This window comes from Chlorocebus sabaeus, chromosome 14, assembly GCF_047675955.1.
Source record: "Chlorocebus sabaeus isolate Y175 chromosome 14, mChlSab1.0.hap1, whole genome shotgun sequence".
Lineage (NCBI taxonomy): Eukaryota > Metazoa > Chordata > Mammalia > Primates > Cercopithecidae > Chlorocebus > Chlorocebus sabaeus.
In genome coordinates, this window is record NC_132917.1 from 100,244,195 (window position 1) to 100,268,352 (window position 24,158).

The 24,158-nt window shown below is 39.1% G+C and overlaps 1 protein-coding gene across 13 annotated transcripts in view; it reads right to left on the reverse strand.

The window, feature by feature from the left end:
- REV1 (REV1 DNA directed polymerase) overlaps positions 1–24,158 on the reverse strand; it is a 90,147-nt gene that overhangs the window by 43,682 nt on the left and 22,307 nt on the right. For 4 of the 13 annotated variants that reach the window (XR_500302.3, XM_008008171.3, XM_008008164.3 and 1 more), the window contains exons 1-4: positions 23,735–23,757; positions 20,605–20,668; positions 18,220–18,346; positions 5,529–5,697 (exon numbers count right to left, since the gene is read on the reverse strand). Coding sequence is in view for 11 of the 13 variants with exons in the window: in XM_008008171.3 (XP_008006362.3) it covers positions 5,529–5,697; positions 18,220–18,346; positions 20,605–20,658 (350 nt within the window). In the remaining 2 variants the exon portion in view is untranslated. Of the gene's footprint in view, positions 1–5,528; positions 5,698–18,219; positions 18,347–20,604; positions 20,674–22,183; positions 23,685–23,734; positions 23,758–24,158 lie in introns of those variants that run through there. The other 9 variants (XM_008008174.3, XM_008008173.3, XM_008008166.3 and 6 more) reach the window with 5 other exon arrangements.

Genomic DNA, 24,158 nt, shown 5'->3' on the forward strand with positions numbered 1-24,158 from the left:
TCCTTTAATAGTTGGTCTCAATTGCCTAACTATAAATCTTTGTTCTGTGGTATTATGTGTATCAACTCACTTGCTTCCCCCGCCAAAAGAAGTACAGACACTTAATACCTAAAATAAAATCCCAACCTTAGCTTTCCATCCTTTATCATAGATAGCGGTAACTAAGAAGTAAGTAGAGAGTGAAACTACACCCACTGTGCCAGCTGCACATCTCAGATAAAACCAAAGTGCAATGAACAAAGTGCCCTATGATCATGCTCGCTTTTCCTGACTACTGACAGCATGCTGGAGTGATGCAGACTCTACAGGTGCTCTCTATGGTCAGCACTCATCATATACAAGACTGTCAGGCCTTGTCCAACTCCTAACAAGAGCCATGTGGCCACCCGCAGAATTCCTAGGCTTACATAAGCCAGTCCATGGAGACTGCTACAAAATTTTTTTTTTTTTTTTTTTTTTTTTTGAGACAGAGTCTCGCTGTGTCACCCAGGCTGGAGTGCAGTGGCGCGATCTCGGCTCACTGCAAGCTCCGCCTCCCGGGTTTTACGCCATTCTCCTGCCTCAGCCTCCGAGTAGCTGGGACTACAGGCGCCCGCCACCACGCCCGGCTAGTTTTTTGTATTTTTAGTAGAGACGGGGTTTCACGGTGTTAGCCAGGATGGTCTCGATCTCCTGACCTCGTGATCCACCCGCCTCGGCCTCCCAAAGTGCTGGGATTACAGGCTTGAGCCACCGCGCCCGGCCGACTGCTACAAAATTAGACAGCTAATTTGAATACTCCAAGTCTCAGATATCCTCAGAGATACTCAGTAAAAAGAATTAAAGCCCAACACACTATAGTAATGTTAGCCAAGTAATGTCAGTTATAATCTGAAGCCTAAACCACTGATCTATCAGTTGTATACTCCTAATTATCCCTGCTTACCCATTTATCTATCTACAGATATATAGACAGAAATATTATCTGAAAGCATATTTGTATAAGACCTTTTTAAAAATCTCTCTGCGATTAATTTCTCACATTTACTAATTTCCCCTCTTGTCCTAAGCGCAAAAGAAACTGTACTGACATTTTCTACTATTCTTTCAAAACCAAAAGGAGAGGATAATAAAAAAATCCATCTTTATAATACTACACGATTTCCTTATACATTGAGTTTTTTCATGTACACTGAAACTAGACTCTGATATATATATATATATGAAAGAGTTTACATTCTACACAACGAATCAAAACATAGTCATAGCAAGTGAAATATTCACCTGTTTTGGGAAGTCTTACTCTTGCTTTGTTCTATAGCCTCTGTGTTCAGGCAGAACAAAATAAAACACAAGGAATGGCAAAAAAACTAATGAGAAATAAAATTGCCATCAATTTTTATTTAAATGAGTTGAATAAGCACTCTAATATTTACACTGAATGTAATTAGAAACCAAAGTTTTGGCTCATATGTAAGCACATGACAAATGTAAACGGTTTGGGAATTTAGAAAGAAAAGATAAACTGAAAGTTCTACTAGTAGATCCCACTGAGTTGGCATGAACTGGAACAATAAATTATCATTCTGTCGCAACTCCCAACAGATCTACGTGACCATCTAATCACGGGATATACAAATATAAAAAGGCCAAGCTACGGGGTTCTCAATCTACAAGGATCAACACAAAATCAAGAACAACAAAAACAAGAACAATCTGTAGTAACTTAGGACAATATTTTTAAATTACGCTCCATGACACTCCTCAAGCTTGACGGGCCAGTGGGGTATATCATAGCAGCTTCTCATCTATTCCACATTTCAAATTTCAATGTAAAATTGTCTCAAGACAAAGACTGTGACAAAAATTTTTAAAACCATTACTTTCAATACACTATGTACAAGTTTGAGATTTACAAAACAAAGCGTTTAGCATTTAATTTCAGACTTTAACGTACACAGGCTCCTCATTAAAGGACTCCCTTGCCTCTTCAAAGTCAGGGCCCTATAATACAATGATTATGCCTGCATTAACTCAGTTCTACTGACATACAGACTCAGGGAACTGAAATGAAAGCAACACCCTACGTACTTACAAGTGGCAGTTTCTTTTCAAACTGCTCGAATGAAAACAAAAACTAATTATTCAGAATAGTATGTATCATTTATTAAATAGCTAATACATGTTAAGATTTTTAAGTAGAATAAAATCTCATTAAAACACAGCTAAGAAGAGATCAACCAGGGATTAGAGTGTGAATAAAAACAGTGCCATGATTTAACCAAAAGGATTCCATGTTACAATGACATAACGGACTCCTGGCATTTAAGACATCTGAGACATATGCCAACACTGATCCATTTCCCCATGGGCCATCTATAACAAGCTTAATCTAATGGTAAAGGAGGACAAAAACAGGATTCAGAACACCTGGACTCTAAAACGGACTCTGTTCTTGGGCAAGTCGGTGAACCCTACTGGCCCTGTCTCCTCAAATACAAAATGAGGCCAATAGGATATATAATCATGCTGTCCAAAGTCACTCTTAAAGACAAATGATTCAGTCTCAGTCCACACTAAGATAAAATCCATTAAAGTGAATTTTAAAATGTATTATCGAAGTTGCTTTTTCTATCTTATTATCTCCCTAGCTGCATTTGGCAAAAAGAAAACGTGCAAAAAACTCAACTGTAATGGAAAACAGCATTTTCTTTTTTTTTTTTTTGAGATGGAGTCTCGCTCTGTCACCCAGGCTGGAGTGTAGTGGTGTGATCTCGGCTCACTGCAACCTCCACCTCCCAGGTTCAAGCAATTCTCCTGCCTCAGCCTCCTGAGTAGATGGGATTATAGGCACCCGCCACCACGCCTGGCTAATTTTTGTACTTTTAGTAGAGACAGGCTTTCACCATATTGGCCAGGCTGGTCTTGAACTCCTGACCTTGTGATCCACCCACCTCAGCCTCCCAAAGTGGTGGGATTACAGGTGTGAGCTACCGCACCCGGCAGGAAAACACCATTTTCTACATAAATCAAAACCCCCCAGCAACAGCCCTTTCCCCTCGACACTCCTCCGGTTCATAGAAATCCCCCATTCCCTCCAAAGCCTAACTATTGCTCCCAGATAAAAACTCTAGCTCTTGTGACAACACAGCTCAACTCCGAGTGATCCAACTTCAAATACTGAGAACAAGTCCTCTGAAGAGACACATCCCTAAAAGCCATTTTAATCAATACTATATCACTGATAGACAGTGGCTAGGTCATGAGATCACAGTGTAAAGGAAGGAATCAGTGGGATGTTATATGGATGACCTTTAACTTTATCCCTCAAAGTTTAAAAAATCCTTAATATGTCAAATATATTTGACTTTTTTTTGGTTTGTTTTTTTGTTTTGAGACAGTGTCTTGCTCTGTCGCCAGGCTGGAGTGCAGTGACACAATCTTGGCTCATTGTAACCTTTGGCTCACTGCAACCTCCACCTCCCAGGTCCAAGCAATTCTGCCTCAGCCTCCCGAGTAGCTGGGACTACAGGCGCGCGCCACCACGCCCAGCTAATTTTGTATTTTTAATAGACATAGGGTTTCACCATGTTGGCCAGGATGGTCTCGATCTCTTGACCTCGTGATCCACCTGCATTGGCCTCCCAAAGTGCTGGGATTAAAGGTGTGAGCCACTGCGCCCAGCCAATATATTTGACTTTCTAGAGGTAGTAATGTACTTTTGAATTTTTGGAATTTTCTAATTGTTAATGTTACAGAATAAAAATAAAACAGTAATAGGAGCTTCTCATATATTACACCTCTACAACACGCCAGGCTGTGCCAGGCTGTACAGACAAACAATTTTTATCTCTCACATAACCACAGCAGGTAGATATTAGCCTTCTTTCACAAATGAGGAAACAAGGTTCTGAGTGACTGCATAAAGTTTTTTTTTTTTCCCTTTTTCCTGAGATGGAGTCTTTCTCTGTCACCCAGGCTGGTGCAGTGGTGCCATCTCAGCTCACTGGAGCCTCCCATCTCCTGGGTTCAAGTGATTCTCCTGCCTCAGCCTCCCAAGTAACTGGGATTACAGGCGCAAGCCACCATCCCCCAACTAATTGTATTTTTAGTACAGACGGGGTTTCACCATGTTGGCCACGCTGGTCTCCACCCAAAGTGCTGGGATTACAGGCGTGAGCCACCACACCCGGCCAAGCATAAAGTTTCTAAAATTATACCAGGTTACATGGATACTGGACTGCTGAGTTTGATGTGAAGCCAAGTATGTCTCCAGAGCCCAGGTGCAGCCTTTTCCACCATGTTGCTTCTCCGTGAATTTATGCAGCTAAATACACTATACAAAAGAACGGAGTTAATATATAACTTGTGGAACAGTTAATGGAGGGTGTTATAATTAATAAAAGCAAGAACCAGGAAAAAAATTCAGCAACTGACTTAAAAAGATAAGCAATTTCTCATATACTGATTATAAACTATCCATACATAAAATTACTATTTTAATATTTTAATTCTATCTTTATAAATCAGCAACTGCTCATATGTATTGTATACCTCATGTCATTTAAAAATATAAACCACTTAAGTTTTGGCTCATCCCCAAGGTTTCAGATAATATATTTAAACTTAGGAAGTCAGTATGAATGGCCACCACTGATTTACAATTATCATTTCCAAACCAACAGCAGAGAAACCACAATATAATCATTAAAAAACAGTAAATAATACTGCGAACTGTACTCCCTCCTTTCCCCTACTCCTAGCATTCTAGGTCCACATTATCTTGATGTATTAATATGCTAAAAACCCATATAATAGGCAACATGGTATAATTTACTCATACATTACTCATTCTTTCTCTCTCAGCAGAATATAAACTCCATGAGGTAGTGAAGGGATCTTTGCTTTGTTCACTGTTATTTCCCAAGAACACAGAACACCGCCTAGTCTGTAGGAGGTGCACATATATTTGCTGAATAACATGCTTGATCCACCTTCTCCAATAACTGCTTCCTGACACTTTCCTGAGTCACCACCCTTAACTCCTGGCAAAAACATTAACATGCTACTTTTATTAGGATGCCAAATCCTAGGCTATAGTATTATCAACATGAGGTTAAAGGGTAGTGTTAAGACATTATTTTTCACCTTGTCAATTAGGAGGCAATACATTAGTTACATACTTATAAAAGAAATAAAAAGGCCAGGCAGAGTGGTTGTAGTCTCAGCACTTTGGGAGGTCAAGGCTGGAGGACTGCTTGAGTTTGAGACCAGTCTGGGCAACATAGTGAAACCCATCTCTACAAAAAATACAAAAAATCAGCTAGGTGTGGTGGCGTATGCCTGTAGTCCCAGCTACTCAGGAGGCTGAAGTGGAAGGGTTGCTTGAGCCTGGGAGGTGGAGGCTGCAGTGAGCAGTGATTACACCACTGCACTCTAGCGTGGGCAACAAAGCAAGACCCTGTCTCAAAAAAAATAATAAATAATAAATAAATAGTGTTCCAATTTTAAAAACGTATTAATTAAATTTAATAAAAAATTAAACTTACCTTTCCACAATCCATTCTGGTCGAATTACTTTTTCCCCCTTTAATTCTTTAATTTTGGCATTGGGAAGATTTGTGGCAATAATATGTGTTGTTTTAGATCTGGAATAATATACATGGTATTGACCTCCATGCAACATCATTAGTTTTCTCAATTCCTCAGCAGAAGGATCTGCAAAATGTATATTAAAATATATTAAGAGTCTTACGTGTAAGAAAGTAGAACCCTAGTGAATAACTCCTTAAATAGGTCAACTTTAAGAATGTCATTGGTTCACCTTCTCCTTGGCTGTGCTGCCAGGTAAACAAAGCTGGGAGGTAAATTACAAAGTGAGAAAGCTATATTGCTTTAGTACATCCTCCTTCCCTAGCTGCCGGACAGCCAACTAATACAAAAACATCTAAGAAGTGCCTAGCACAGCAAATAGGGACCTCAAGTAATGAATCAAATACTAATAACAGAACAAATATTTTTACATTTTTGACGTTACTTAGCATATGACCTTGATATTGTTTACAAAAATTAACTATAAACCCATTTATGAATCATTTTACAAAGACTAATCCTTCAGCTCCTCCAGACTATACGAGAGGAGTCAGATAAATAATACTTACTCACACTTACTATAAAGGAGACTTACTGTAGGGCTTATTAGTAGATTTTACTTCTAGAAAGCTTTATGATTTTTATTTTTATTTAAGAAAATACCTTAAAACTTAATCAAAAGTAAATATTATCCAGTTCCCTAATATGAAATTTCATAAAGGCCAAAAAATAAAGTCCAGCAATACAAAAAGGATTGCAAACCAAGAAACACCATTTTTTTCTTCAATTGTTTCAAATGATTTATTCTTAATAAAACTACAGAAAATATCTTAAATGTCTTAAATACTGGAACTATTTTAAGAAAATATCTTAAGGAAGCAATGTGACTTATGCTTCCCCCTAAAAAGAAATGTCTGATTCACTAAAGTCATATTATGACCTGCATTACTAGCATCCCATTAATCATCACTGTTCTCTTCCTTTCACCTATCATCCTAACGAATGTTCTAACTCACACCTCCCCTAACAACAGCTGTACCCAGGAGTTTCCACATGTGGCTTATCCCAAGCAATATAGGTCCAAGTATTTAAATAAACATTTTCATTATGACAATAATTAGGTTAGCTTTAGTTTCTAGAAGATAAAAAACTAACAGCACATACAGACATACTAGGTTTGTCTAAATTTTACAGCACATAATTTGACATTACTGATTACAAATATTAGCACTATTCAGCAGAAAATAAAATGCAAGCCACATAAAAATTTTCTAGTAACCTCATTACAGTGAAAAGGTGAAATTAACTTTATTTAACCCAATATATCCAAAATATTATTTCAACATGTAATCAATAGAAAAAATATGAGACTTTTACATTCTGTTTTCTTCTTAAATCTCTGGAATCCAGTGCATATTTTACATTTACAACACATCTCAATTTAAAATAGCTGTATTTCAAGCGCTTAATGCATGTTACTAGTAGCTACCAAACTGGGCAGTGTCATACAAAGAGATTTAAAAGCATCCTTTTAAACAAAATGAATCCAAAATTAATAATGGAAGTTTTCAGGGTTAAGGTTAAGTTAAAAACTGAACTATAGCATCAGAGTGATTTAAAGTAAAACAGTGGAAATTAAACAGCTAGCCAGTCAGGAGTCTACAGTTCAGTTTCTTTCTCTAATATTAAAGAACCTGGCTGATCTTATAAAGTAACAGTGAGAAATATCAAATTAAAGGCTATATTATAATGCATTAATATGGGCACCAAATCCAATGAAGTCACAGAAATCTAAAAAATTAATTTGCAAGTTAATCTGTAACTTTCCTAAACTAATTCTATTTAATGACTTAAAGAGAAAATGGCTGTCCTTTACCAAATAAAAAGACATGTCAAGAACACGTTAACTTTCCATATACATACTCATCAAGTACTCCCCCCTCTACTAGCTGCTCTTTGAAACCTAATTACTGCAAAAATTTGGAACTGGAAAATACATTGCCCTTCTACTGGATGAAGCGAAGAGGGCTCTTTGAAGTTCACTTTTGAAAGCTCTTACATATTCTTCAGTGTGAAGTGAAGCATGAAAACCAATCTAGTTAAAAGATAAGATCATATAAACTATGGAATAAGACTGAACTGAGTTTAATCTTAGTTTTCACACTCCTGAGTTGTGTGACTTTGGAGAAGTTGTTTAACTTCTTTAGGCTTTCTCCTCTTTCTCCATAAACAAAGCTGTTACCATGAAATGAGTCTGGCACGTAGAAGGCACTCAATATGAAAACTGCTGTTATTATAAACTATGATCACACTAGAACTCCCTTTCGAGTAACGTATATGACCTCAGGATCCTGCCCTAGATTCTACAAAAAAAAAAAAAAAAAAAAAAGACAGAAGACAACATACATAGGCTGGCACACGGTGACCCGAAGCTTCAACAAAACAGACCTGCCAATAGTGCACTATGGACAGCAGCCAGGGACCACTTTGTCAGGCCCAACAGCCTGGCATGCTAACTCTTGGCGTGTATGGTAGCTGGAAGCTACCCTATTTTGGTGTTTTTTTTTGTTTTGTTTTTGTTTTTTTAAATTTTTAGAGCGGTATTTCTCTCTGGTTCTATTTCTTCAATACTAGAACATACTTCCTTATTACAAGTCCAAAGGAACATACACGATAACTGCAGATTTGCATAATAAATTCATTTTTGTATTTAACACTCCCCTTTAATTCAGCAGATGGGTTAATTAGAAAAAAAAATTGGGAGTCAAGCACAGTGGCTCATACCTGTAATCCCAGCACTTTGGGAGGCCAAGGTGGGCAGACCGCTTGAGCTCAGGAATTCCAGACCAGCCTGGGCAACAAAGTGAGACCCTGTCTCTACAAAATATGGAAAAAAACTAACCAGGTGTGGTGGTGTGTGCCTGTAGTCCCAGCTACTAGGGAGTCTGAGGTGGATACTTTGAGCCAGAGAAGCAGAGTTTGCAGTAAGCTGAGATTGCACCACTGCACTCCAGCCTGGGTGACAGAGCCAGAGCCAGAGCCAGTCTTTAAAAAAAAAAAAAAAAAAAAAGGGGCCGGGCGCGGTGGCTCAAGCCTGTAATCCCAGCACTTTGGGAGGCCGAGACGGGCGGATCACAAGGTCAGGAGATCGAGACCATCCTGGCGAACACGGTGAAACCCCGTCTCTACTAAAAAATACAAAAAAACTAGCCGGGCGAGGTGGCGGGCGCCTGTAGTCCCAGCTGCTCGGGAGGCTGAGGCAGGAGAATGGCGTGAGCCCGGGAGGCGGAGCTTGCAGTGAGCTGAGATCCAGCCACTGCACTCCAGCCTGGGCGACAGAGCCAGACTCTGTCTCAAAAAAAAAAAAGAAAAAGAAAAGAAATAAATGGAAAAAAGAAAAAAAAATGGGGAGATAATATCCAACCATGAAAGCTATGACATTAAACACTGTGTGACAAACTGCCTATAGAACCCATCCCTGCAATGTACTGTAACAGTTAACTTTCTCCATAGCACTGATAATCTGAAATTACCATGTCTGTTTTTACTTGTTTACTGTGAGATTCCCCCCTGAAACATATGCTCTTTGAAGGCAGGAACCTTGTCTGTCAAGCACTTTCATATCCCTGACACACAGCTGGTTCTCAGTGAGTATTTGCTCAATTCATTAACATCCTCAATGCATCAGACTCCTGCCTAGAATCCATCCTCCAGCAAAAGTGGAGTACAAGTGGTACCAATACTTAAAATCTCAAAACACTTATTCACTCACTCACAAATCAGAGAGGCCATACAATGTATTAAGAGGACAGACTCCAAAGCGGGAATGACTAAGGTCAAATCCTGGCTCCATCACTTGCTAGTTATGTGGATTTCAGGCAAGTTATTTAACTTCTCAGAACCTCAGTTTCCTCACATGTAAATTGGGGATAATAATAGTGTCTCAAAGGACTTCTGAGGGAATTAAGAGCTAAAAATTATAAATTACTGAGAAAAGTATCTTGCATATAGTAAAAGTTATGTGGCCAGGTGCGGTGGCTCACACCTGTAATCCCAGCACTCTGCGAGGCCGAGGCGGCAGATCACAAGATCAAGATATCGAGACCATCCTGGCCAACATGGTGAAACCCCATCTCTACTAAAAATACAAAAATTAGCTGGGCATGGTGGCATGCACCTGTAGTCCCAGCTACTTGGGAGGCTGAGGCAGGAGAATCCCTTGAACCCGGGAAGCGGAGGTTGTAGTGAGACAAGATCACGCCACTTCACTCCAGCCTGGGTGACAGAGCAAGGCTCTGTCTCAAAAAAAAAAAAAAAAAAAATCTAAACAAAACAAAACTAGATTCAGGGAAATTCTATCCTCCAAATTTTTACAATTGATGTCACTGTTTTGAAATGTTAGAGTGAGTGCTTTTCTCTTCACTGTTCTTTCCATTTTTATTTTTTATTTAGAGACAGGGTCTGGCTCTGTCACCCAGGCTAGACTGCAATGGCTCTATCATAGCTCACTATAACCTCGATCTCCTGGTTCATGCTTGTAATCTGAAAGATTTGGGAGGCTGAGGCAGGAGGATCATTTGAGGCCATGAGTTTGAGACCACCTAGGCAACAAAGCAATATACCGACTTAAAAAAAAAAAAAAGCCACAAAAAAACAAAAACAAAAACAAAAAACAAACAAAACAGGCTGGGCACGGTGGCTCACGCCCGTAATCCCAGCACTTTGGGAGGCCAAGGCAGGTGGATCCTCTGAGGTCAGGAGTTCAAGATCAAGTCTGACAAACATGGAGAAACCCCATCACTACTAAAAATACAAAATTATCTGGATGTGGTGGCATGTGCCTGTAACTCCAGCTACTTGGGAGGCTGAGGCAGGAGAATCGCTGGAACCTGGGTGGCAGAGGTTGCAGTGAGCCAAGATCGCACCATTGCACTCCAGCCTGGGCAACAAGAGTGAAACTCCATCTCAAAAAACAAAAAAAATCCAAAGATTAGACAGGTGTGGTGGCATACACCTCTAGTCTCAGCTAATCAGGAGGCTGAGGCAGGAAGATCCCTTGCACTCAGGAGTTTGGGGCTGCAGTGAGCTATGATCAGTCCACTGCACTCCAGCCTGGGTGACAGAGCTGATCTTAAATAAATAAATAAATAAAATTCCACAATACTCCTACTATTAGTTTCATTTTGCAGAACATTCTATATGCAACTAAATTTGAGGTTTAACTAAAACCAGACATAGGGACAGACAATTGAAAGCACAGTAAAAGTAAAAGCCATATACAAGGACCACAATTTGGCCCACATTTAGGCCTAAAGCTCTACAAGTAAAATGTCACAACAGCAAATACCACCACCTAACATCAAAACAGTCCTATGAAGACCACTTTCATGTCTGTAGGTCCAGCTTATAGAAAGTGTTGCTCATCTGGTTAAAACAAATTCTATAAACAAAAATTTAAAATCTTGCACAAAAGCTTTCCTAGCTAGATTTCTACTGAGAAAACATTTACTATAAGCACCATTTCACCCTGCATATCCAAAGAACTTAACTGTTGGCTGTGCTATATAAATCACAGAAAAAAGTGAGGTGAATGGCTGCTTATACCTCCTGTAGTCCTACCATAGCAAGACCATCATCACTTCATCTGAGTTTCACAATCTTATGAATTAGAAAAGATAACTTATTGATGAGGAAACAGAAAATTTACTGTGCACACCCGTCTTTGGACTCCTGTCCCCCAGTTTCCACACCAGTGATACTGAGTCAAGAGTCAAGAGTCTCTTGACTCTTCTCTCCCCTAACTACCTCAGACTTCCAACAAAGACCACAATCAACTAGAAGCCACCACACTCAGCCAAACAAAAACCGAAGAAAAGTTTCAAATGCTTAGGGAACAAATCTTTGAGTACCAACTAGGTGCAAATTTCACATCAGGTACTAGCAAAATTACAGGAGGTGGCAAAAATTAATACAGTAAGTCTTCTCCTATGTCAGAGGTTCAATTCCTCCACCTCTGATCTACAGGATCAGAGTCTTACAGGAAATGGAAGGAGAGATATATATCCATACAAAATAATATCTGGGAGGCATTTATTTCCAAAAATTTAGACTTGTCAACAATAAAGAGAATCCTCTCCTAAATCACCACATTTGTATGTTTAGAAAACATCAATGTAAGCTGTCAGCTTTCAAACAAATCCCTATCACTTGAAATGTAAGTCTGTTATACTTGCATATTCCCTTGTTTCATTTGTGAATTGTGCTAAAGTACTTGTCTGCCCCGCCACCTGCTCCATCTGCTTTTTCACAAACTTCAGCAGTGCCAAAATCAACAGACCTGGTCTTTTACCCACGTACTAAAGGAAGCAGAAGATAACCCGAACACCTCTTTCCATATGAACTGTCCCAATCTCATACCACTAGAGTGCAACCACTGTCCACTAGGTCTGAAGCACTGACTCCCCTAGGCAGCTTTCACAAAAATAAACATGCCCAGAGCTTACCTCCCAGAGATTACAATTCAGGCCTCAAATGTGGCCCATTCCTTAAGACTGAGTTGACTTAGCATCTGAGTGAAAATATTTTAACATTCTGATGTACAAATACAAAACCTGTTATTTATTTACTCAACTAATGTTTATTGAGCATCTACAATGTGCCAGGCAAGGTAGGTGCTGGAGATACGGCAATGAACAAGACTCAAATCTGTGCCCCGTGATAGCTCTTGTATTCCACTGAGGAGACAAAAGCCAGTCATGCAAGTAATACCACTTTAGGTGCAAATAAATGCAATGAAGTAGTTAGATAAAGGGTTAGAGAGCGACTGGAGGGCAAAGTACACCTGTTTTAGACAGGCGAAGTCAGGGACGGTCTCGTAAAAAGGTAACATTTGAGCAGAGATGTGAATGATGAAGACCTGAGGAAGCAGAAGGAACAGCAAATTTAAGGCCCTGAGGTGTTATCTCTAATCCATGTTGGGCAAGGGATCACTACACATAAAACAGGCTTCCTAACGCCAGAGAACTTAATATAGAATTAAGACCTAACAACACAAGACAAAAACCAGGTGTCAAAATAAATGTTTCTAGCAATAATGCTATGAACTATATATCTCTATATATAAAATACTACTACTATGGACTAGCTTAGCCAGGGAAGGAGGCAAAACCTAACTTTATCTGGATCTTAATGAATGAATTTAATTCCAGTTCACAGAAGTGAGGAGGGAAGGAGTTTTTCCTCAGAGGCAAAAGAACAGAAACACAGAACTGTAAAAGTACAAAGACAAATCTAGAATATCAGAGTAATCTTGTTGAGCAAAATTTTAGAACATGAGGTTGGAAATGTAGGTTAGAATTAGGACTAGAATGTTTTCCCCATTTTCATTTGAAAAATGCCTATTTATCTTAGACCAAGCTAAACATTTCAACTCCTTTATGAAGTATTCACTCCCACTCCCAAAGGCAATTGTTTCCTCTCTTCTGTGTTGGCACTCACCTTCCTCTGTTCATGTCTAAGGCTTAGAGATTACTTTTTCATCACAAAATCTATGTTCTCCATCAACTGCTATCTCTTTTCAAACATAGTTCCTAACCCACAAGCAGCATCCAAAATATATCTGTTCAATCAACTAAAGTAAAATAAAATGGGTTGTAAGGTCTGTAAACTAGAAAACTCAACATAGTAAAGGTGCCAATTCTCCCCGAACTGATCTACAGGTTTAATGTAATTCCTATCAAAATCCCAGCAAGGTATTTTGTAGATAAATGACTTATTTTAACATTTATACAAGTCAGGTGCACTGGCTCATGCCTGTAATCCCAGCACTCTGGGAGGCTGAGGCAAGCAAATCACCTGAGGTCAGGAGTTCGAGACCAGCCTGGCCAACATAGCGAAACCCCATCTCTACTAAAAACACACAAAAAATGAGCAGGGCGTCATGGCACGTGCCTGTAATCCCAGCTACTCGGGTAGCTGAGGCACAAGAATCACTTGAGTCAGGGAGGCAGAGGGTGTAGTAAGCTGAGATCACGCCACTGTACTCCAGCCTGGGTGACAAAGTGATACCCTGTCTCAAGAAGAAAAAAAAAGAGAGAGGCATAGGTCCTAGAATAGCCATAACTATCTTGACAAAGAAGAAACAAGTGAAAGGAATCACTCTACCTGATATCAAGGCTTACCACATGGGTACAGTATTTGATATAGTGTGGTACTGGTGAAGGAACAGACACAAACATCAATGGAAGAGAACAGAGAACCCAGAAACAGATCCACCCAAATATGCCCAACTGACTGTGCTGAAACAACCAGAAATACACAAATAAAAAAAAAAAAAATGTTAAAACCTCAAAATGAAACATGAACTTTAACGTAAAACATAAAACTACACAAATAAAAAAAAAATGTTAAAACCTCAAAATGAAACATGAACTTCAATGTAAAACATAAAACTATAGAATTTAAAAATATAGAAGAAAATATTTTGGATCTAGCACCAAAGCGACAAGTTCTTAGACTTGCAAGCACAATTCGTAAAAGGAAAGACTGACATATCAGATCTCATCAAAATTAAAAACACTGTTCTGCAAAACACCATTTCAAGAGAATGAAAAACCATAGACTGGGAGAAAATATCTGCAAACCACTTTTATGACAAAGCAGTAGTATCTAGAATATATAAGGAAATCTCAAAACTAAACAGTAAAAAAAACTAAATCCAGTTAGAAAATGGGCAAAAAACCATGAACAAACGTTTCACCAATGATGATGTAAAGATGAGAAATAAACACATGAAAGAATATTCAACATTATTAGTCACCAGGCAAATGCAAATTAAAGTCACAAAGAGATACACCACCATCTATTAAAATGGATAAAATGAAAACCACTAAATGCTGGCAAGGATGCAAAGAAAGTTGATCCCTCATACAAGGCTAGTGGGAGTATAAAATAGTATAACCACTTTGGGTAACAGTCTGGCAGTTTCTTACAAAAACTAAAGACGTAACTATTATGGGAACCAACAACTGTACTCTTGTATTCATACAAAAACTCATACACAAATGTTCATAGCCTACCAAGAAATAACTCAGATGTCCCTAACGGATGAAAGGTTAACATACACATCCACACTATGAAATACAACTGAACAATAAAAAGGCAACAATTTTGATGACCTGAAAATTTATGCTCAGTGAAAAAAGCCAATCCCAAAAGGTTATATACTGTATGTTTTATTTATATAACATTCTTGAAATGACAAAATTATAAAAATGGAGACCAGATTAGTGGTTGCCAGGAGTTAAGGAAAGGCGGAGAACAGAAGTGGGTGTGACTATAAAAGAGTAACATGAAAGACCTTTGTAGTGTGGAAATGTTCTGTATATTAACTGCATCAGTATTAATTTCTTAGTTGTGATATTGTTTGCTAGTTTATTAGATGCTACCATTTGGGGAAACTGGGTAAAGGGTTCACAGTATCACTGTGTGCTATGTCTTACAACTGCAAGTGAATCTACAACTGCAAGTGAATCTACAATCTACAATCTAAAAAAAAAATTTAATTTAAAAAATGGATGGGCCAGGCATGGCGGCCCATACCTATAATCTTGACACTTTGGGAGGCAGAAGAATCGCTTGAGCCTAGGAGTTTCAGATCAGCCTGGGAAATACAGCAAGACCTCACCTCTATAAAAAATTAAAAAATTAGTTGAGCATAGTGGTACACACTTGAGGTCCTAGCTACTTGGGACCCTGAGGAGACAGGATGGCTTGAACCTGATGTTGAAGCTGCAGTGAGCCGTGATAGTGCCACTGCACTACAGCCTGGGTGACAGAGGGAGACCCTATCTCAAAACAAAGAAACAAACAAAACAAACAAAAAGGATAGAAGGCAAAGAAGTCAATCTTAACAAGCAAAAAACATTTTTGGGTCCAGGTGGAGGGACGAATAGGTTGACAGGTGAACTATCAGAGGGTCTTCTCTCCAAGTTCAAGTTCGATGTTAACGGGGTTGGAAGGGACAGGGAACATGAAATCATGAGAGGCTCAGATGGCAGAACTGGGAGCTTTAAAGGAATCAAGAAAAACCTGGATTATTAAAGTCTGTGGGGAGCAGGGTTAAGAATCAACAAGAAAGGACCACACTTTCTTTTACAGTGAAAGCTGCAACTCCCAGGTTTGCAAACTGTTCACTAGAATGAAGTCTCTTTCCTCCAAATTCCTTTTCAGATAACTTTCTATTTTCTTTTTTTGAGAGGGAGTCTCACTCTGTCGCCAGGCTGGAGGGCACTGGCACGATCTCGCCTCACTTCAACCTCCACCTCCCGGGTTCAAGCGATTCTCCTGCCTCAGCCTCCCGAGCAGCTGGGACTACAGGCATGCATCACCACGCCCAGCTAATTTTTGTATTTTTAGTAGAGATGGGGTTTCACCATGTTGGCCAGGATGTTCTCAATCTCTTGACCTTGTGATCCACCTGCTTCGGCAGGTGTTGAGATTATAGGCGTGAGCCACCATGCCTGGCCTGAGAACTTTCTTTCACAATAGCAATGAACAAAACTGACAAAGCCTGTAGCTTTGGTGCTTACATGCTAATGGAGAAGAAAGATGATACAATAAATAAAAATATATATATATAGGCATTCTACAAAATAGCTGACCAGTACACCTCAAACTGTGAAATAAAGCTTTTTTTAATCAAAAACAAAATAGCACCCCCAACTTGTCTTACTGCATCTAAAGAGTTATTCTTTACCTGCTAATTGTTAATACTGTTTTATCTATAAAGCTGTCTTCACTAAAACTGAATTTTTCTAAAAATACAGTTATTTTATAGCACCACAGTTTGGATGTCTCTGTGAAATTCAGCATAATGGAACTTTACTTGTACAATTATAACGAAATCTTAATAACAACAGCAAAAATATTATCATCTCAATCCTACAGAAAAGGATAGAGATAATAGATCCAAACAGAAAATGTTTTACAGTCACAAAAATTAGTGATAAAAGCAGATTTAGAATTCCAGATTCTCAATCAAAAAAGTGATTACTGCAATATTAATTTTTCCTCCCTCACACAAAGAATCTCTTTTTCTTCCTTCTATGTGAATAAGGGTGCTCTCTTGAACTGGAGACTTCCATGACGGGCTAATGTAAGAAGCAATGCCTACCTGTTTTCATTAACACTTTTTATTTTTCATAGCACATCTCAGAAGTCCACAGAGCTTGAATTTGTTAGGATACCTACCTACAGAGAAAAGTTACAAGCTTTCTGCATGTGAACTTCCCAATGCTGTACCAGCATTTATTTTGAGGTGACATTCTTAGACTAAACTCATCATCAATGATGTCTAATAAAACCCTTAATTACAAGCAACACACTCTTCTCTTACTAAACCAGATAAATGTACCAGTTAATTAATACTTAACTCCAATTCAATAAATATGTCCTGAATGACTGTGTCCAGTCACTGTAGAGGCACTAAGGACAGAGTGATGAAAATGTAGCTCCAGCTCTTGTCCAGTAAACAGACAACTAAGGAAAGGTCTAAAGAACTCTAAGATGCAGATTCATTTAGGGAGCCGTAGCTCCAGAAGAGCACAAGTCACCTAAACCAGTATGAAGGGTCAAACTATCAAGGGGAAGTGAGGCATGGAGACCTGAAAGATAGCAGGTATCAGCCAGCTGAGAAGGGGACAGGGGAATATGCAACAGACTGACACAAATATTTACAGCTATTCACTTCAAAAAATACAATGAAATGATAATAAGGAGAAGAATCCCCCAAGAAAATAAAGAGAAAAATTTAGGCAGAAAACCTGATAACTAACAGACAAGTGCTGACTTTACAGTTCAGAGAAAGATAAAACTGAAGCTGGCCATATGGAAGCTCGGAAAGAAGCTGCTTGTTGCCAGTAAAACAAAGAGAAAGTCATGAAATAAAGACACAGGCACCTTCAAAAGTGGATGTGTGGATAAAATCATCCTTGAAACTGCGCAACAGACAAGTAAGAATTCGCAGATTTCTTTCCTCATTCACCAAGAATAAAGACTACACGACTCCTTCCAGATACCGGACTCAATGACAACAGGCACAGCTGGTGGGGAGGAGGTAGGAATGAAAAAATGAATAGAGAGATTAAGTGAAATTTTACTTCCTAAACTGTGAGAATTCAGGTCCTTTCCTTCCCTGCTTGGTGACCCAAATGCTGGCAGTTTACACTCTTCTCCAGACAAGAGAGTAAAAGATTCTTCTCTAGGAAATCTGACACTGACACACACCCACACACCACCCCACCCTAAAGGACCTATGGATAATGACATCTAGAGAGTTACCAATGAAATGGACCTACAGTGAAGCTCACAGTTTACAAGTCCTACGACCCATATGCAGTAATTTCCCAGTTAGCTTACACATTTTAAACCTCATGTGATTTTTTGAAACTACGTACTTTGATAAAAGTTAAAGACAATGGCAGGTAAAAGCAACATGGAAAGGAAAAAGAAGTATCTAAGCAGATGATTTATTTTTTATCATCTTACAATCATTTATTTATAATGAGTAAAAATAGAATTTTAAAACAAATCATTCTCAATCCTAATAAAAATACATGCCAAAATAAGGTTAAGTAAAAAGTACTCAACCTGTGTATCCATTAACATAGATAGCAACTCCACTAAAAATTGTAGACGAAGTCCCATCCTTCTGCAGAGCAGCATCGGATCGAAACTGTTCCTCCAATTTCTGGACCTTGGCAGCCATATACCCACCCTAGAATTAAAGGAAAGATAAACCAATCACAAAGGTTACATTTTCTCCCCACTTTTTTGAAAAAAATAAAAATTATATTTTAAAAACTAAATAAATGGACCTTATTCTGTGCTAGTGATCAGAACATAATGACGACCTCATAAACGTAAACCATAGGCAAGGCAGTAAGTAAAACAGGAAGGTCGGGCCAGGTGCAGTGGCTCACACCTGTAAGGAGCCACCTTTGGGAGGCAGAGGCAGGCGGATCACCTGAGGTCAAGAGTTTGAGACCAGCTTGGCCAACATGGTGAAACCCTGTCTCTACTAAAAATACAAAAATCAGCCAGGTGCGGTGCCCAGCACCTGTAATCCCAGCTACTCAGGAGGCTGAGGCAGGAGAATTGCCTGAACCCAGGAGGTGGAGGTGGCAGTGAGCCGAGATGGCACCACTGCACTCCAGCCTGGGTGACAGAGTAAGACTCCATCTCAAAAAATAATAATAAATAAACAAACAGGTAGGTCAAAGAAGAATTTTCCCTCTATCAACTCATTTTAACCTTATTACATTCTTATAAAAGTTACTTTTAAAAAAAGCTAGGTCAATAATAATAATAATACCGACTGGGCACAGTGGCTCACGCCTGTGATCCCAGCACTTTGGGAGGCCGAGGAGGGCAGATCACCTGAGGTCGGGAGTTCGAGATCAGCCTGACCAACATGATGAAACCCCGTCTCTACTAAAAATACAAAATTAGCCGGGCATGGTGGCGCATGCCTGTAATCCCAGCTACTCGGGAGGCTGAGGCAGGAGAATCACTTGAACCCAGAAGCTGGAGGTTGCAAACAAGCTGAGATTGCGCTATTGCACTCCAGCTTGGGCAACAAGAGCAAAACCGCATCTCAAAAAATAGTAATAATATCACAACATATTGTTCTTATGTACATAATTGAGCAAGTTACACCAAAGTTTAAACCAATTACAAATTTGACAAGTGGTCTCAGAGCATACTTCATTTCATTTTTTTGAGACAGAGTCTTGCTGTTGTCGCCCAGGTTGGAGTGCCGTGGTGCAATCTCAACTCATTGCAAACTCTGCCTCCCAGGTTCAAGTGATTCTTCTGCCTCAGCTTCCCAAGTAGCTGGGATTATAGGCGCCCAACACCATGTCCAGCTAATTTTTGTATTTTTAATAGAGACGGGGTTTCACTATCTTGGCCAGGATGGTTTCCAACTCCTGACCTCAGGTGATCCACCCACCTCAGCCTCCCAAAGTGCTGGGATTACAGGTGTGAGCCACCGTGCCCAGCCTCAGAGCATATTTTAGACTGGTTTCCACTATCTCCCATATACAGAGAGCTTAAAATGAATTATTTCAGGTAAAAATGAGGCAACTGGATAAACCAGTGTAGTCCTCCCTACACATGGATAAGAATACAATGAATGCTCCAGTGGGTAAATTCTGGATCTAATCAATCTATTTGACAGTAATATTAACTTTCATTAGATAACATCCACCTCACAATAAATATTAAAAAATAACTTTTTTTTGCTAAACATCTTGACAGATCTAGGGATTCAACTATACTTTTCCTGAACTTTGATATAATTAAAGCTTGATTTCAATTTTTAGGTCTTTAAAGCTGTAGGTGGCTAGAATTACATGTTTTTTTTCCCAAAATGGAAATGACTGCATAATTTTTGATTCTTATTAAAATATTACATGCTCACTATGAAGTCTCTTTTCAGAAAATACATGAAATATAGGGAAGAAAATTAAAACTGGTATAATCCTATTCATTAAAACCTTGAGGTGTTGTTTTCAAAGTTTATTTCTGTATCTCAGAGCATAGAGGTTTTACAAAAATATAATCATGCAGAATATTTCTTTGTAACACACTGTTTCCAGGTTAAGATATATAAAGCTGAATAATGACTGTACAGTGCTCCACTATACACATAGAACTTATTTGACCAATCCTCTATTATTGGACACTTATGTGTTTTCCTGTTTTTCAGTATTATTAGCAATACTGCAATAAAATCATCATACAGTAAATTATTGTGCACTAGGCGTATTTATTTCCTCAGGGTAAAATTCCTGAGAGTAAAGCTTAGGGGATAAAGTTTATAAACATCATAAGGCTTTCAATATATTATGAAAACTCAAGGATTTGGTGTCTAAAGTAATTTACAATTTAGAAAACACATTATAAACTAAAAGAAGAATGAAAAATATCTAGACAGTTCGATATAATTATTTTTACTGTTTTAAAACACACCCATTTTTCCCAGCCATCATTTTCAGCTCGCTTCCTCCATCCACCTCGCCTCATGGTGGAGCTTCTGTACTGGGGAGGAAAAAAAATACGTCAGTTTTATAACATAATGTATTCCTAATTGACATTTTATTTCAATATCAAGAAAATAAAATAAATTCAAATGTCCAATTGATGAAAGTCAAGAATACAATACTAAGTAAACTTTTTCTGAAGTTCTCCATTCTCCAGCTTTACAAGTGAAATTTGTCTATAAAACACCCTCCTACAGATATGTTTAAACTGTAACTGTTAAATTTAAAATTCAATAGAAAAATATCTTTATGTATTCCTGAGCACCAATCCTAACCCTCACTTACATAAAACATCACCAAATCCAACGAACATAGCCATGCTTACTTTACTTGTTACCATTATAAGGTAATCTAACAAAATATTTCCCTTCATGAGTTGTCCTACAGCACGGCTCTTAAACTCTGTCTTTGCTTTACATACTGGACACTTAAGAGTTCAGTCATAGTGTGATTCACATATTCTGCCAAAGCCCTAGAAGAAGTCAATTAAAAATGATGCAGAAAAAATTACCATTGATAATAAACTATAACAGTAAATCTATCATTCTCCTTAAGGCAACACTTACTTAACTAACTATACTACCACCAGGATGACCAAATGATGGTTCATATTAAGTGGCAGCTGGCTTAGTGGCTAGCAAAATATAAAATATAACTCATAAAAAGAGGCTAAATGAAACCCCTTGTAAAGTCAAAACCTTCTAACACAAATGACTACATTTTGGGATATGACTACATTTATCCTTAACAAAATTAATACAACTTCTATTTAGATAATTTTCTTCTAGTAACTATATATATGTATATCAAATGGTTACCATATGAAGCCTTATATATTATCCACGTCAAATCAGCTCTGACATGATCTATGAGAATTTTTTACTTAACAACACTTTAAACCATGACACTTTACCCCACACACATTAGCGGATATTTTCTTTTTTTCTTTCTTTTGAGACAAAGTCTCGCTCTGTCACCCAGGCTGAAGTGCAGTGGCACCATCTCGGCTCACAACCACTTCCGTCTCCCGGGTTCAAGTGATTCTCCTGCCTCAGACTCCCAAGAGCTGGGATTACAGGTGCCTGTCACCACGCCTGGCTAATTTTTGTATTTTTAGTAGAGATGGGGTTTCACCATGTTGGCCAGGCTGGTCTCGAACTCCTGACCTCAAGTGATCTGCCCGCCTCTGGCTCCCAAAGTGCTGGGATTACAGGCATGAGCCACCAGGCCTAGCCAGCAGATATTTTCTTAAATATTTTTATTCTTAGTATACTGCAGGATTTAGTTTTTCTGTGTTGACATTTATAACAATTTGAATTTTTACTGTCACCCTTAAAAGATACCTAAAAGACATGCAGAAATGTTGTCAAAAGGTTAAGTCCCAACAGAGACAAGATAATACAAATGTTTTAGGGGCATGTGCAAGGTGCTCTGAGAAAAGGTGGTAAACTGATTAACCCTGAGGAGAGATTTTGTTTTTAAGTCCCAAGGTAGGGGGACATGAATACCCAATGTGCTCATTATCCAGTCCCAGAAATGCCACAGGCTCTGTTAAATATTTCTTCTGTTTTCGAGGCTCACTTTGTCCAGTCCCAACAGACTTCAGCCCTTAAAGGAAATCTAGGAGACACGTTAACACACAGCTCTGGACTACATGTAAACTGAATCCATACACCTGCTGGAACAAGTAAAGAGTTTGGAGTTCTAGCCATTATACACTAAAAACACATACCCCGATAATTAAAGGCAGCTATTAAACTGTTAAACAAAGGTAAACAAGGAGTAAAGTGTATTTTATACATGTGGCCCAATCATTTAAGAGCTCCAGGGTTTAACTGTATACCTACTGCATAAGGCCAATAAAATTCCTTAATGATGGTTTAATGAGGGTAGAAGCATGAAGCACAGTTGTAATACAAAAAACAAAAACAACAGCAACAACAACAAAAAATAAAACAGGTATTAAGGGTTCTTTCCCCCAACTCCAAAGTAACAAAACCGCTCCAGACAAACGTTTAAAACTTTAAAAGGAAAAGGAAAGAAGGACTGAACATTTTAGTTTCGTCGTTTCCAATAACTTGACTCATGAACAACAAACTCCTATTGATCCAGAAATCAAATAGTCAAAAATTACTAGCCAACATTCCAAAGACGACAAAAATCTTCAGAGATCTGCCACCTCACCTCTCTTCCCCAAACCGGATTATTTTTCCCTCTGAGAATATTTGGCAATCCTAGAAGAGTGGCTGAGAGACTGGGCAAAGTTTCTGACAAACAGTGCTGAGAGAGAAAAAGTGGAGTCCAAGGGTCTTCCAAGGATACAGATTCCCACAATTGGTATTAGAACCCCACGAGTAACAAGAAATGGGAAGCAGACAGACCAAACTTTGCAGAAACTGTATTCTGCCTTACATTATTTCAATCTCTGAAAACAGATTAAAGTGATCGTGGGCCTCTCACACCTGTAATCCCAGCACTTTGGGAGGCCGAGGTGGGTGGATCACCTGAGGCGCAGTCTGGCCAACATGGCGAAACCCTGTCTCTATTAAAAATACAAGACTGCTGGGTGCAGTGGCTCACGCTTGTAATCCCAGCACTTTGGGAGGCTGAGGTGGGTAGATCACCTGAGGTACAGTCTGGCCAACATGGCGAAACCCTGTCTCTATTAAAAATACAAGACTGCTGGGTGCAGTGGCTCACGCTTGTAATCCCAGCACTTTGGGAGGCTGTGGTGGGCAGATCACCTGAGGTGGGGAGTTCGAGACCAGCCTGACCAACATGGAGAAACCCTGTCTCTATTAAAAATAAAAAATTAGCCGGGCATGGTGGTGCGTGCCTGTAATCCCAGCTACTCGGGAGGCTGAGGCAGGAGAATCGCTTGAACCCGGGAGGCGGAGGTTGCGGTGAGCTGAGATTGCACCGTTGGACTCCAGGCTGGGCAACAAGAGCGAAACTCCATCTCAAAAACAACAAAAAAAAAATTAGCCGGCACGGTGGCTGTTTCTGCTACTCAGCAGGGATCTTCGAAAAAGAGACTCCGCCAATGCCTCTGTACTCACATCCAGGGAAGAGTTCTCCACTCTAGATGACTGATTTGCTTCTTTAAACTCTGTTCAAATTTTGCTCCATTCCCTAGAACGGAGGAGGGCATTTAATCAGGATACCACTACTTGACAGAAATATCCTTCAGAAATAACACACTCCCTCAGTTTTTTTCCTGTTCCAAGCAACCTCCTGAATTACAACATGTCCTCTTGACTAAAGGTGCTCACTGAGAAGTGACTGTGCTGCATTGACAAACCATCCAATTACCAAGCTAGACTTGTAAACAAAAATTGCCTTCAGTTTTCAGAGGCACTCTTGCAGACCAGGCTCCCAGTTTAATTCCACAGAACTTGATGACCTTGAGGAACGTGCTAACGGTTTCTGAAACTGTGATTCCCAACCTAAAACAACCTGCCAGTCTCTCCTTATCCAGTCATG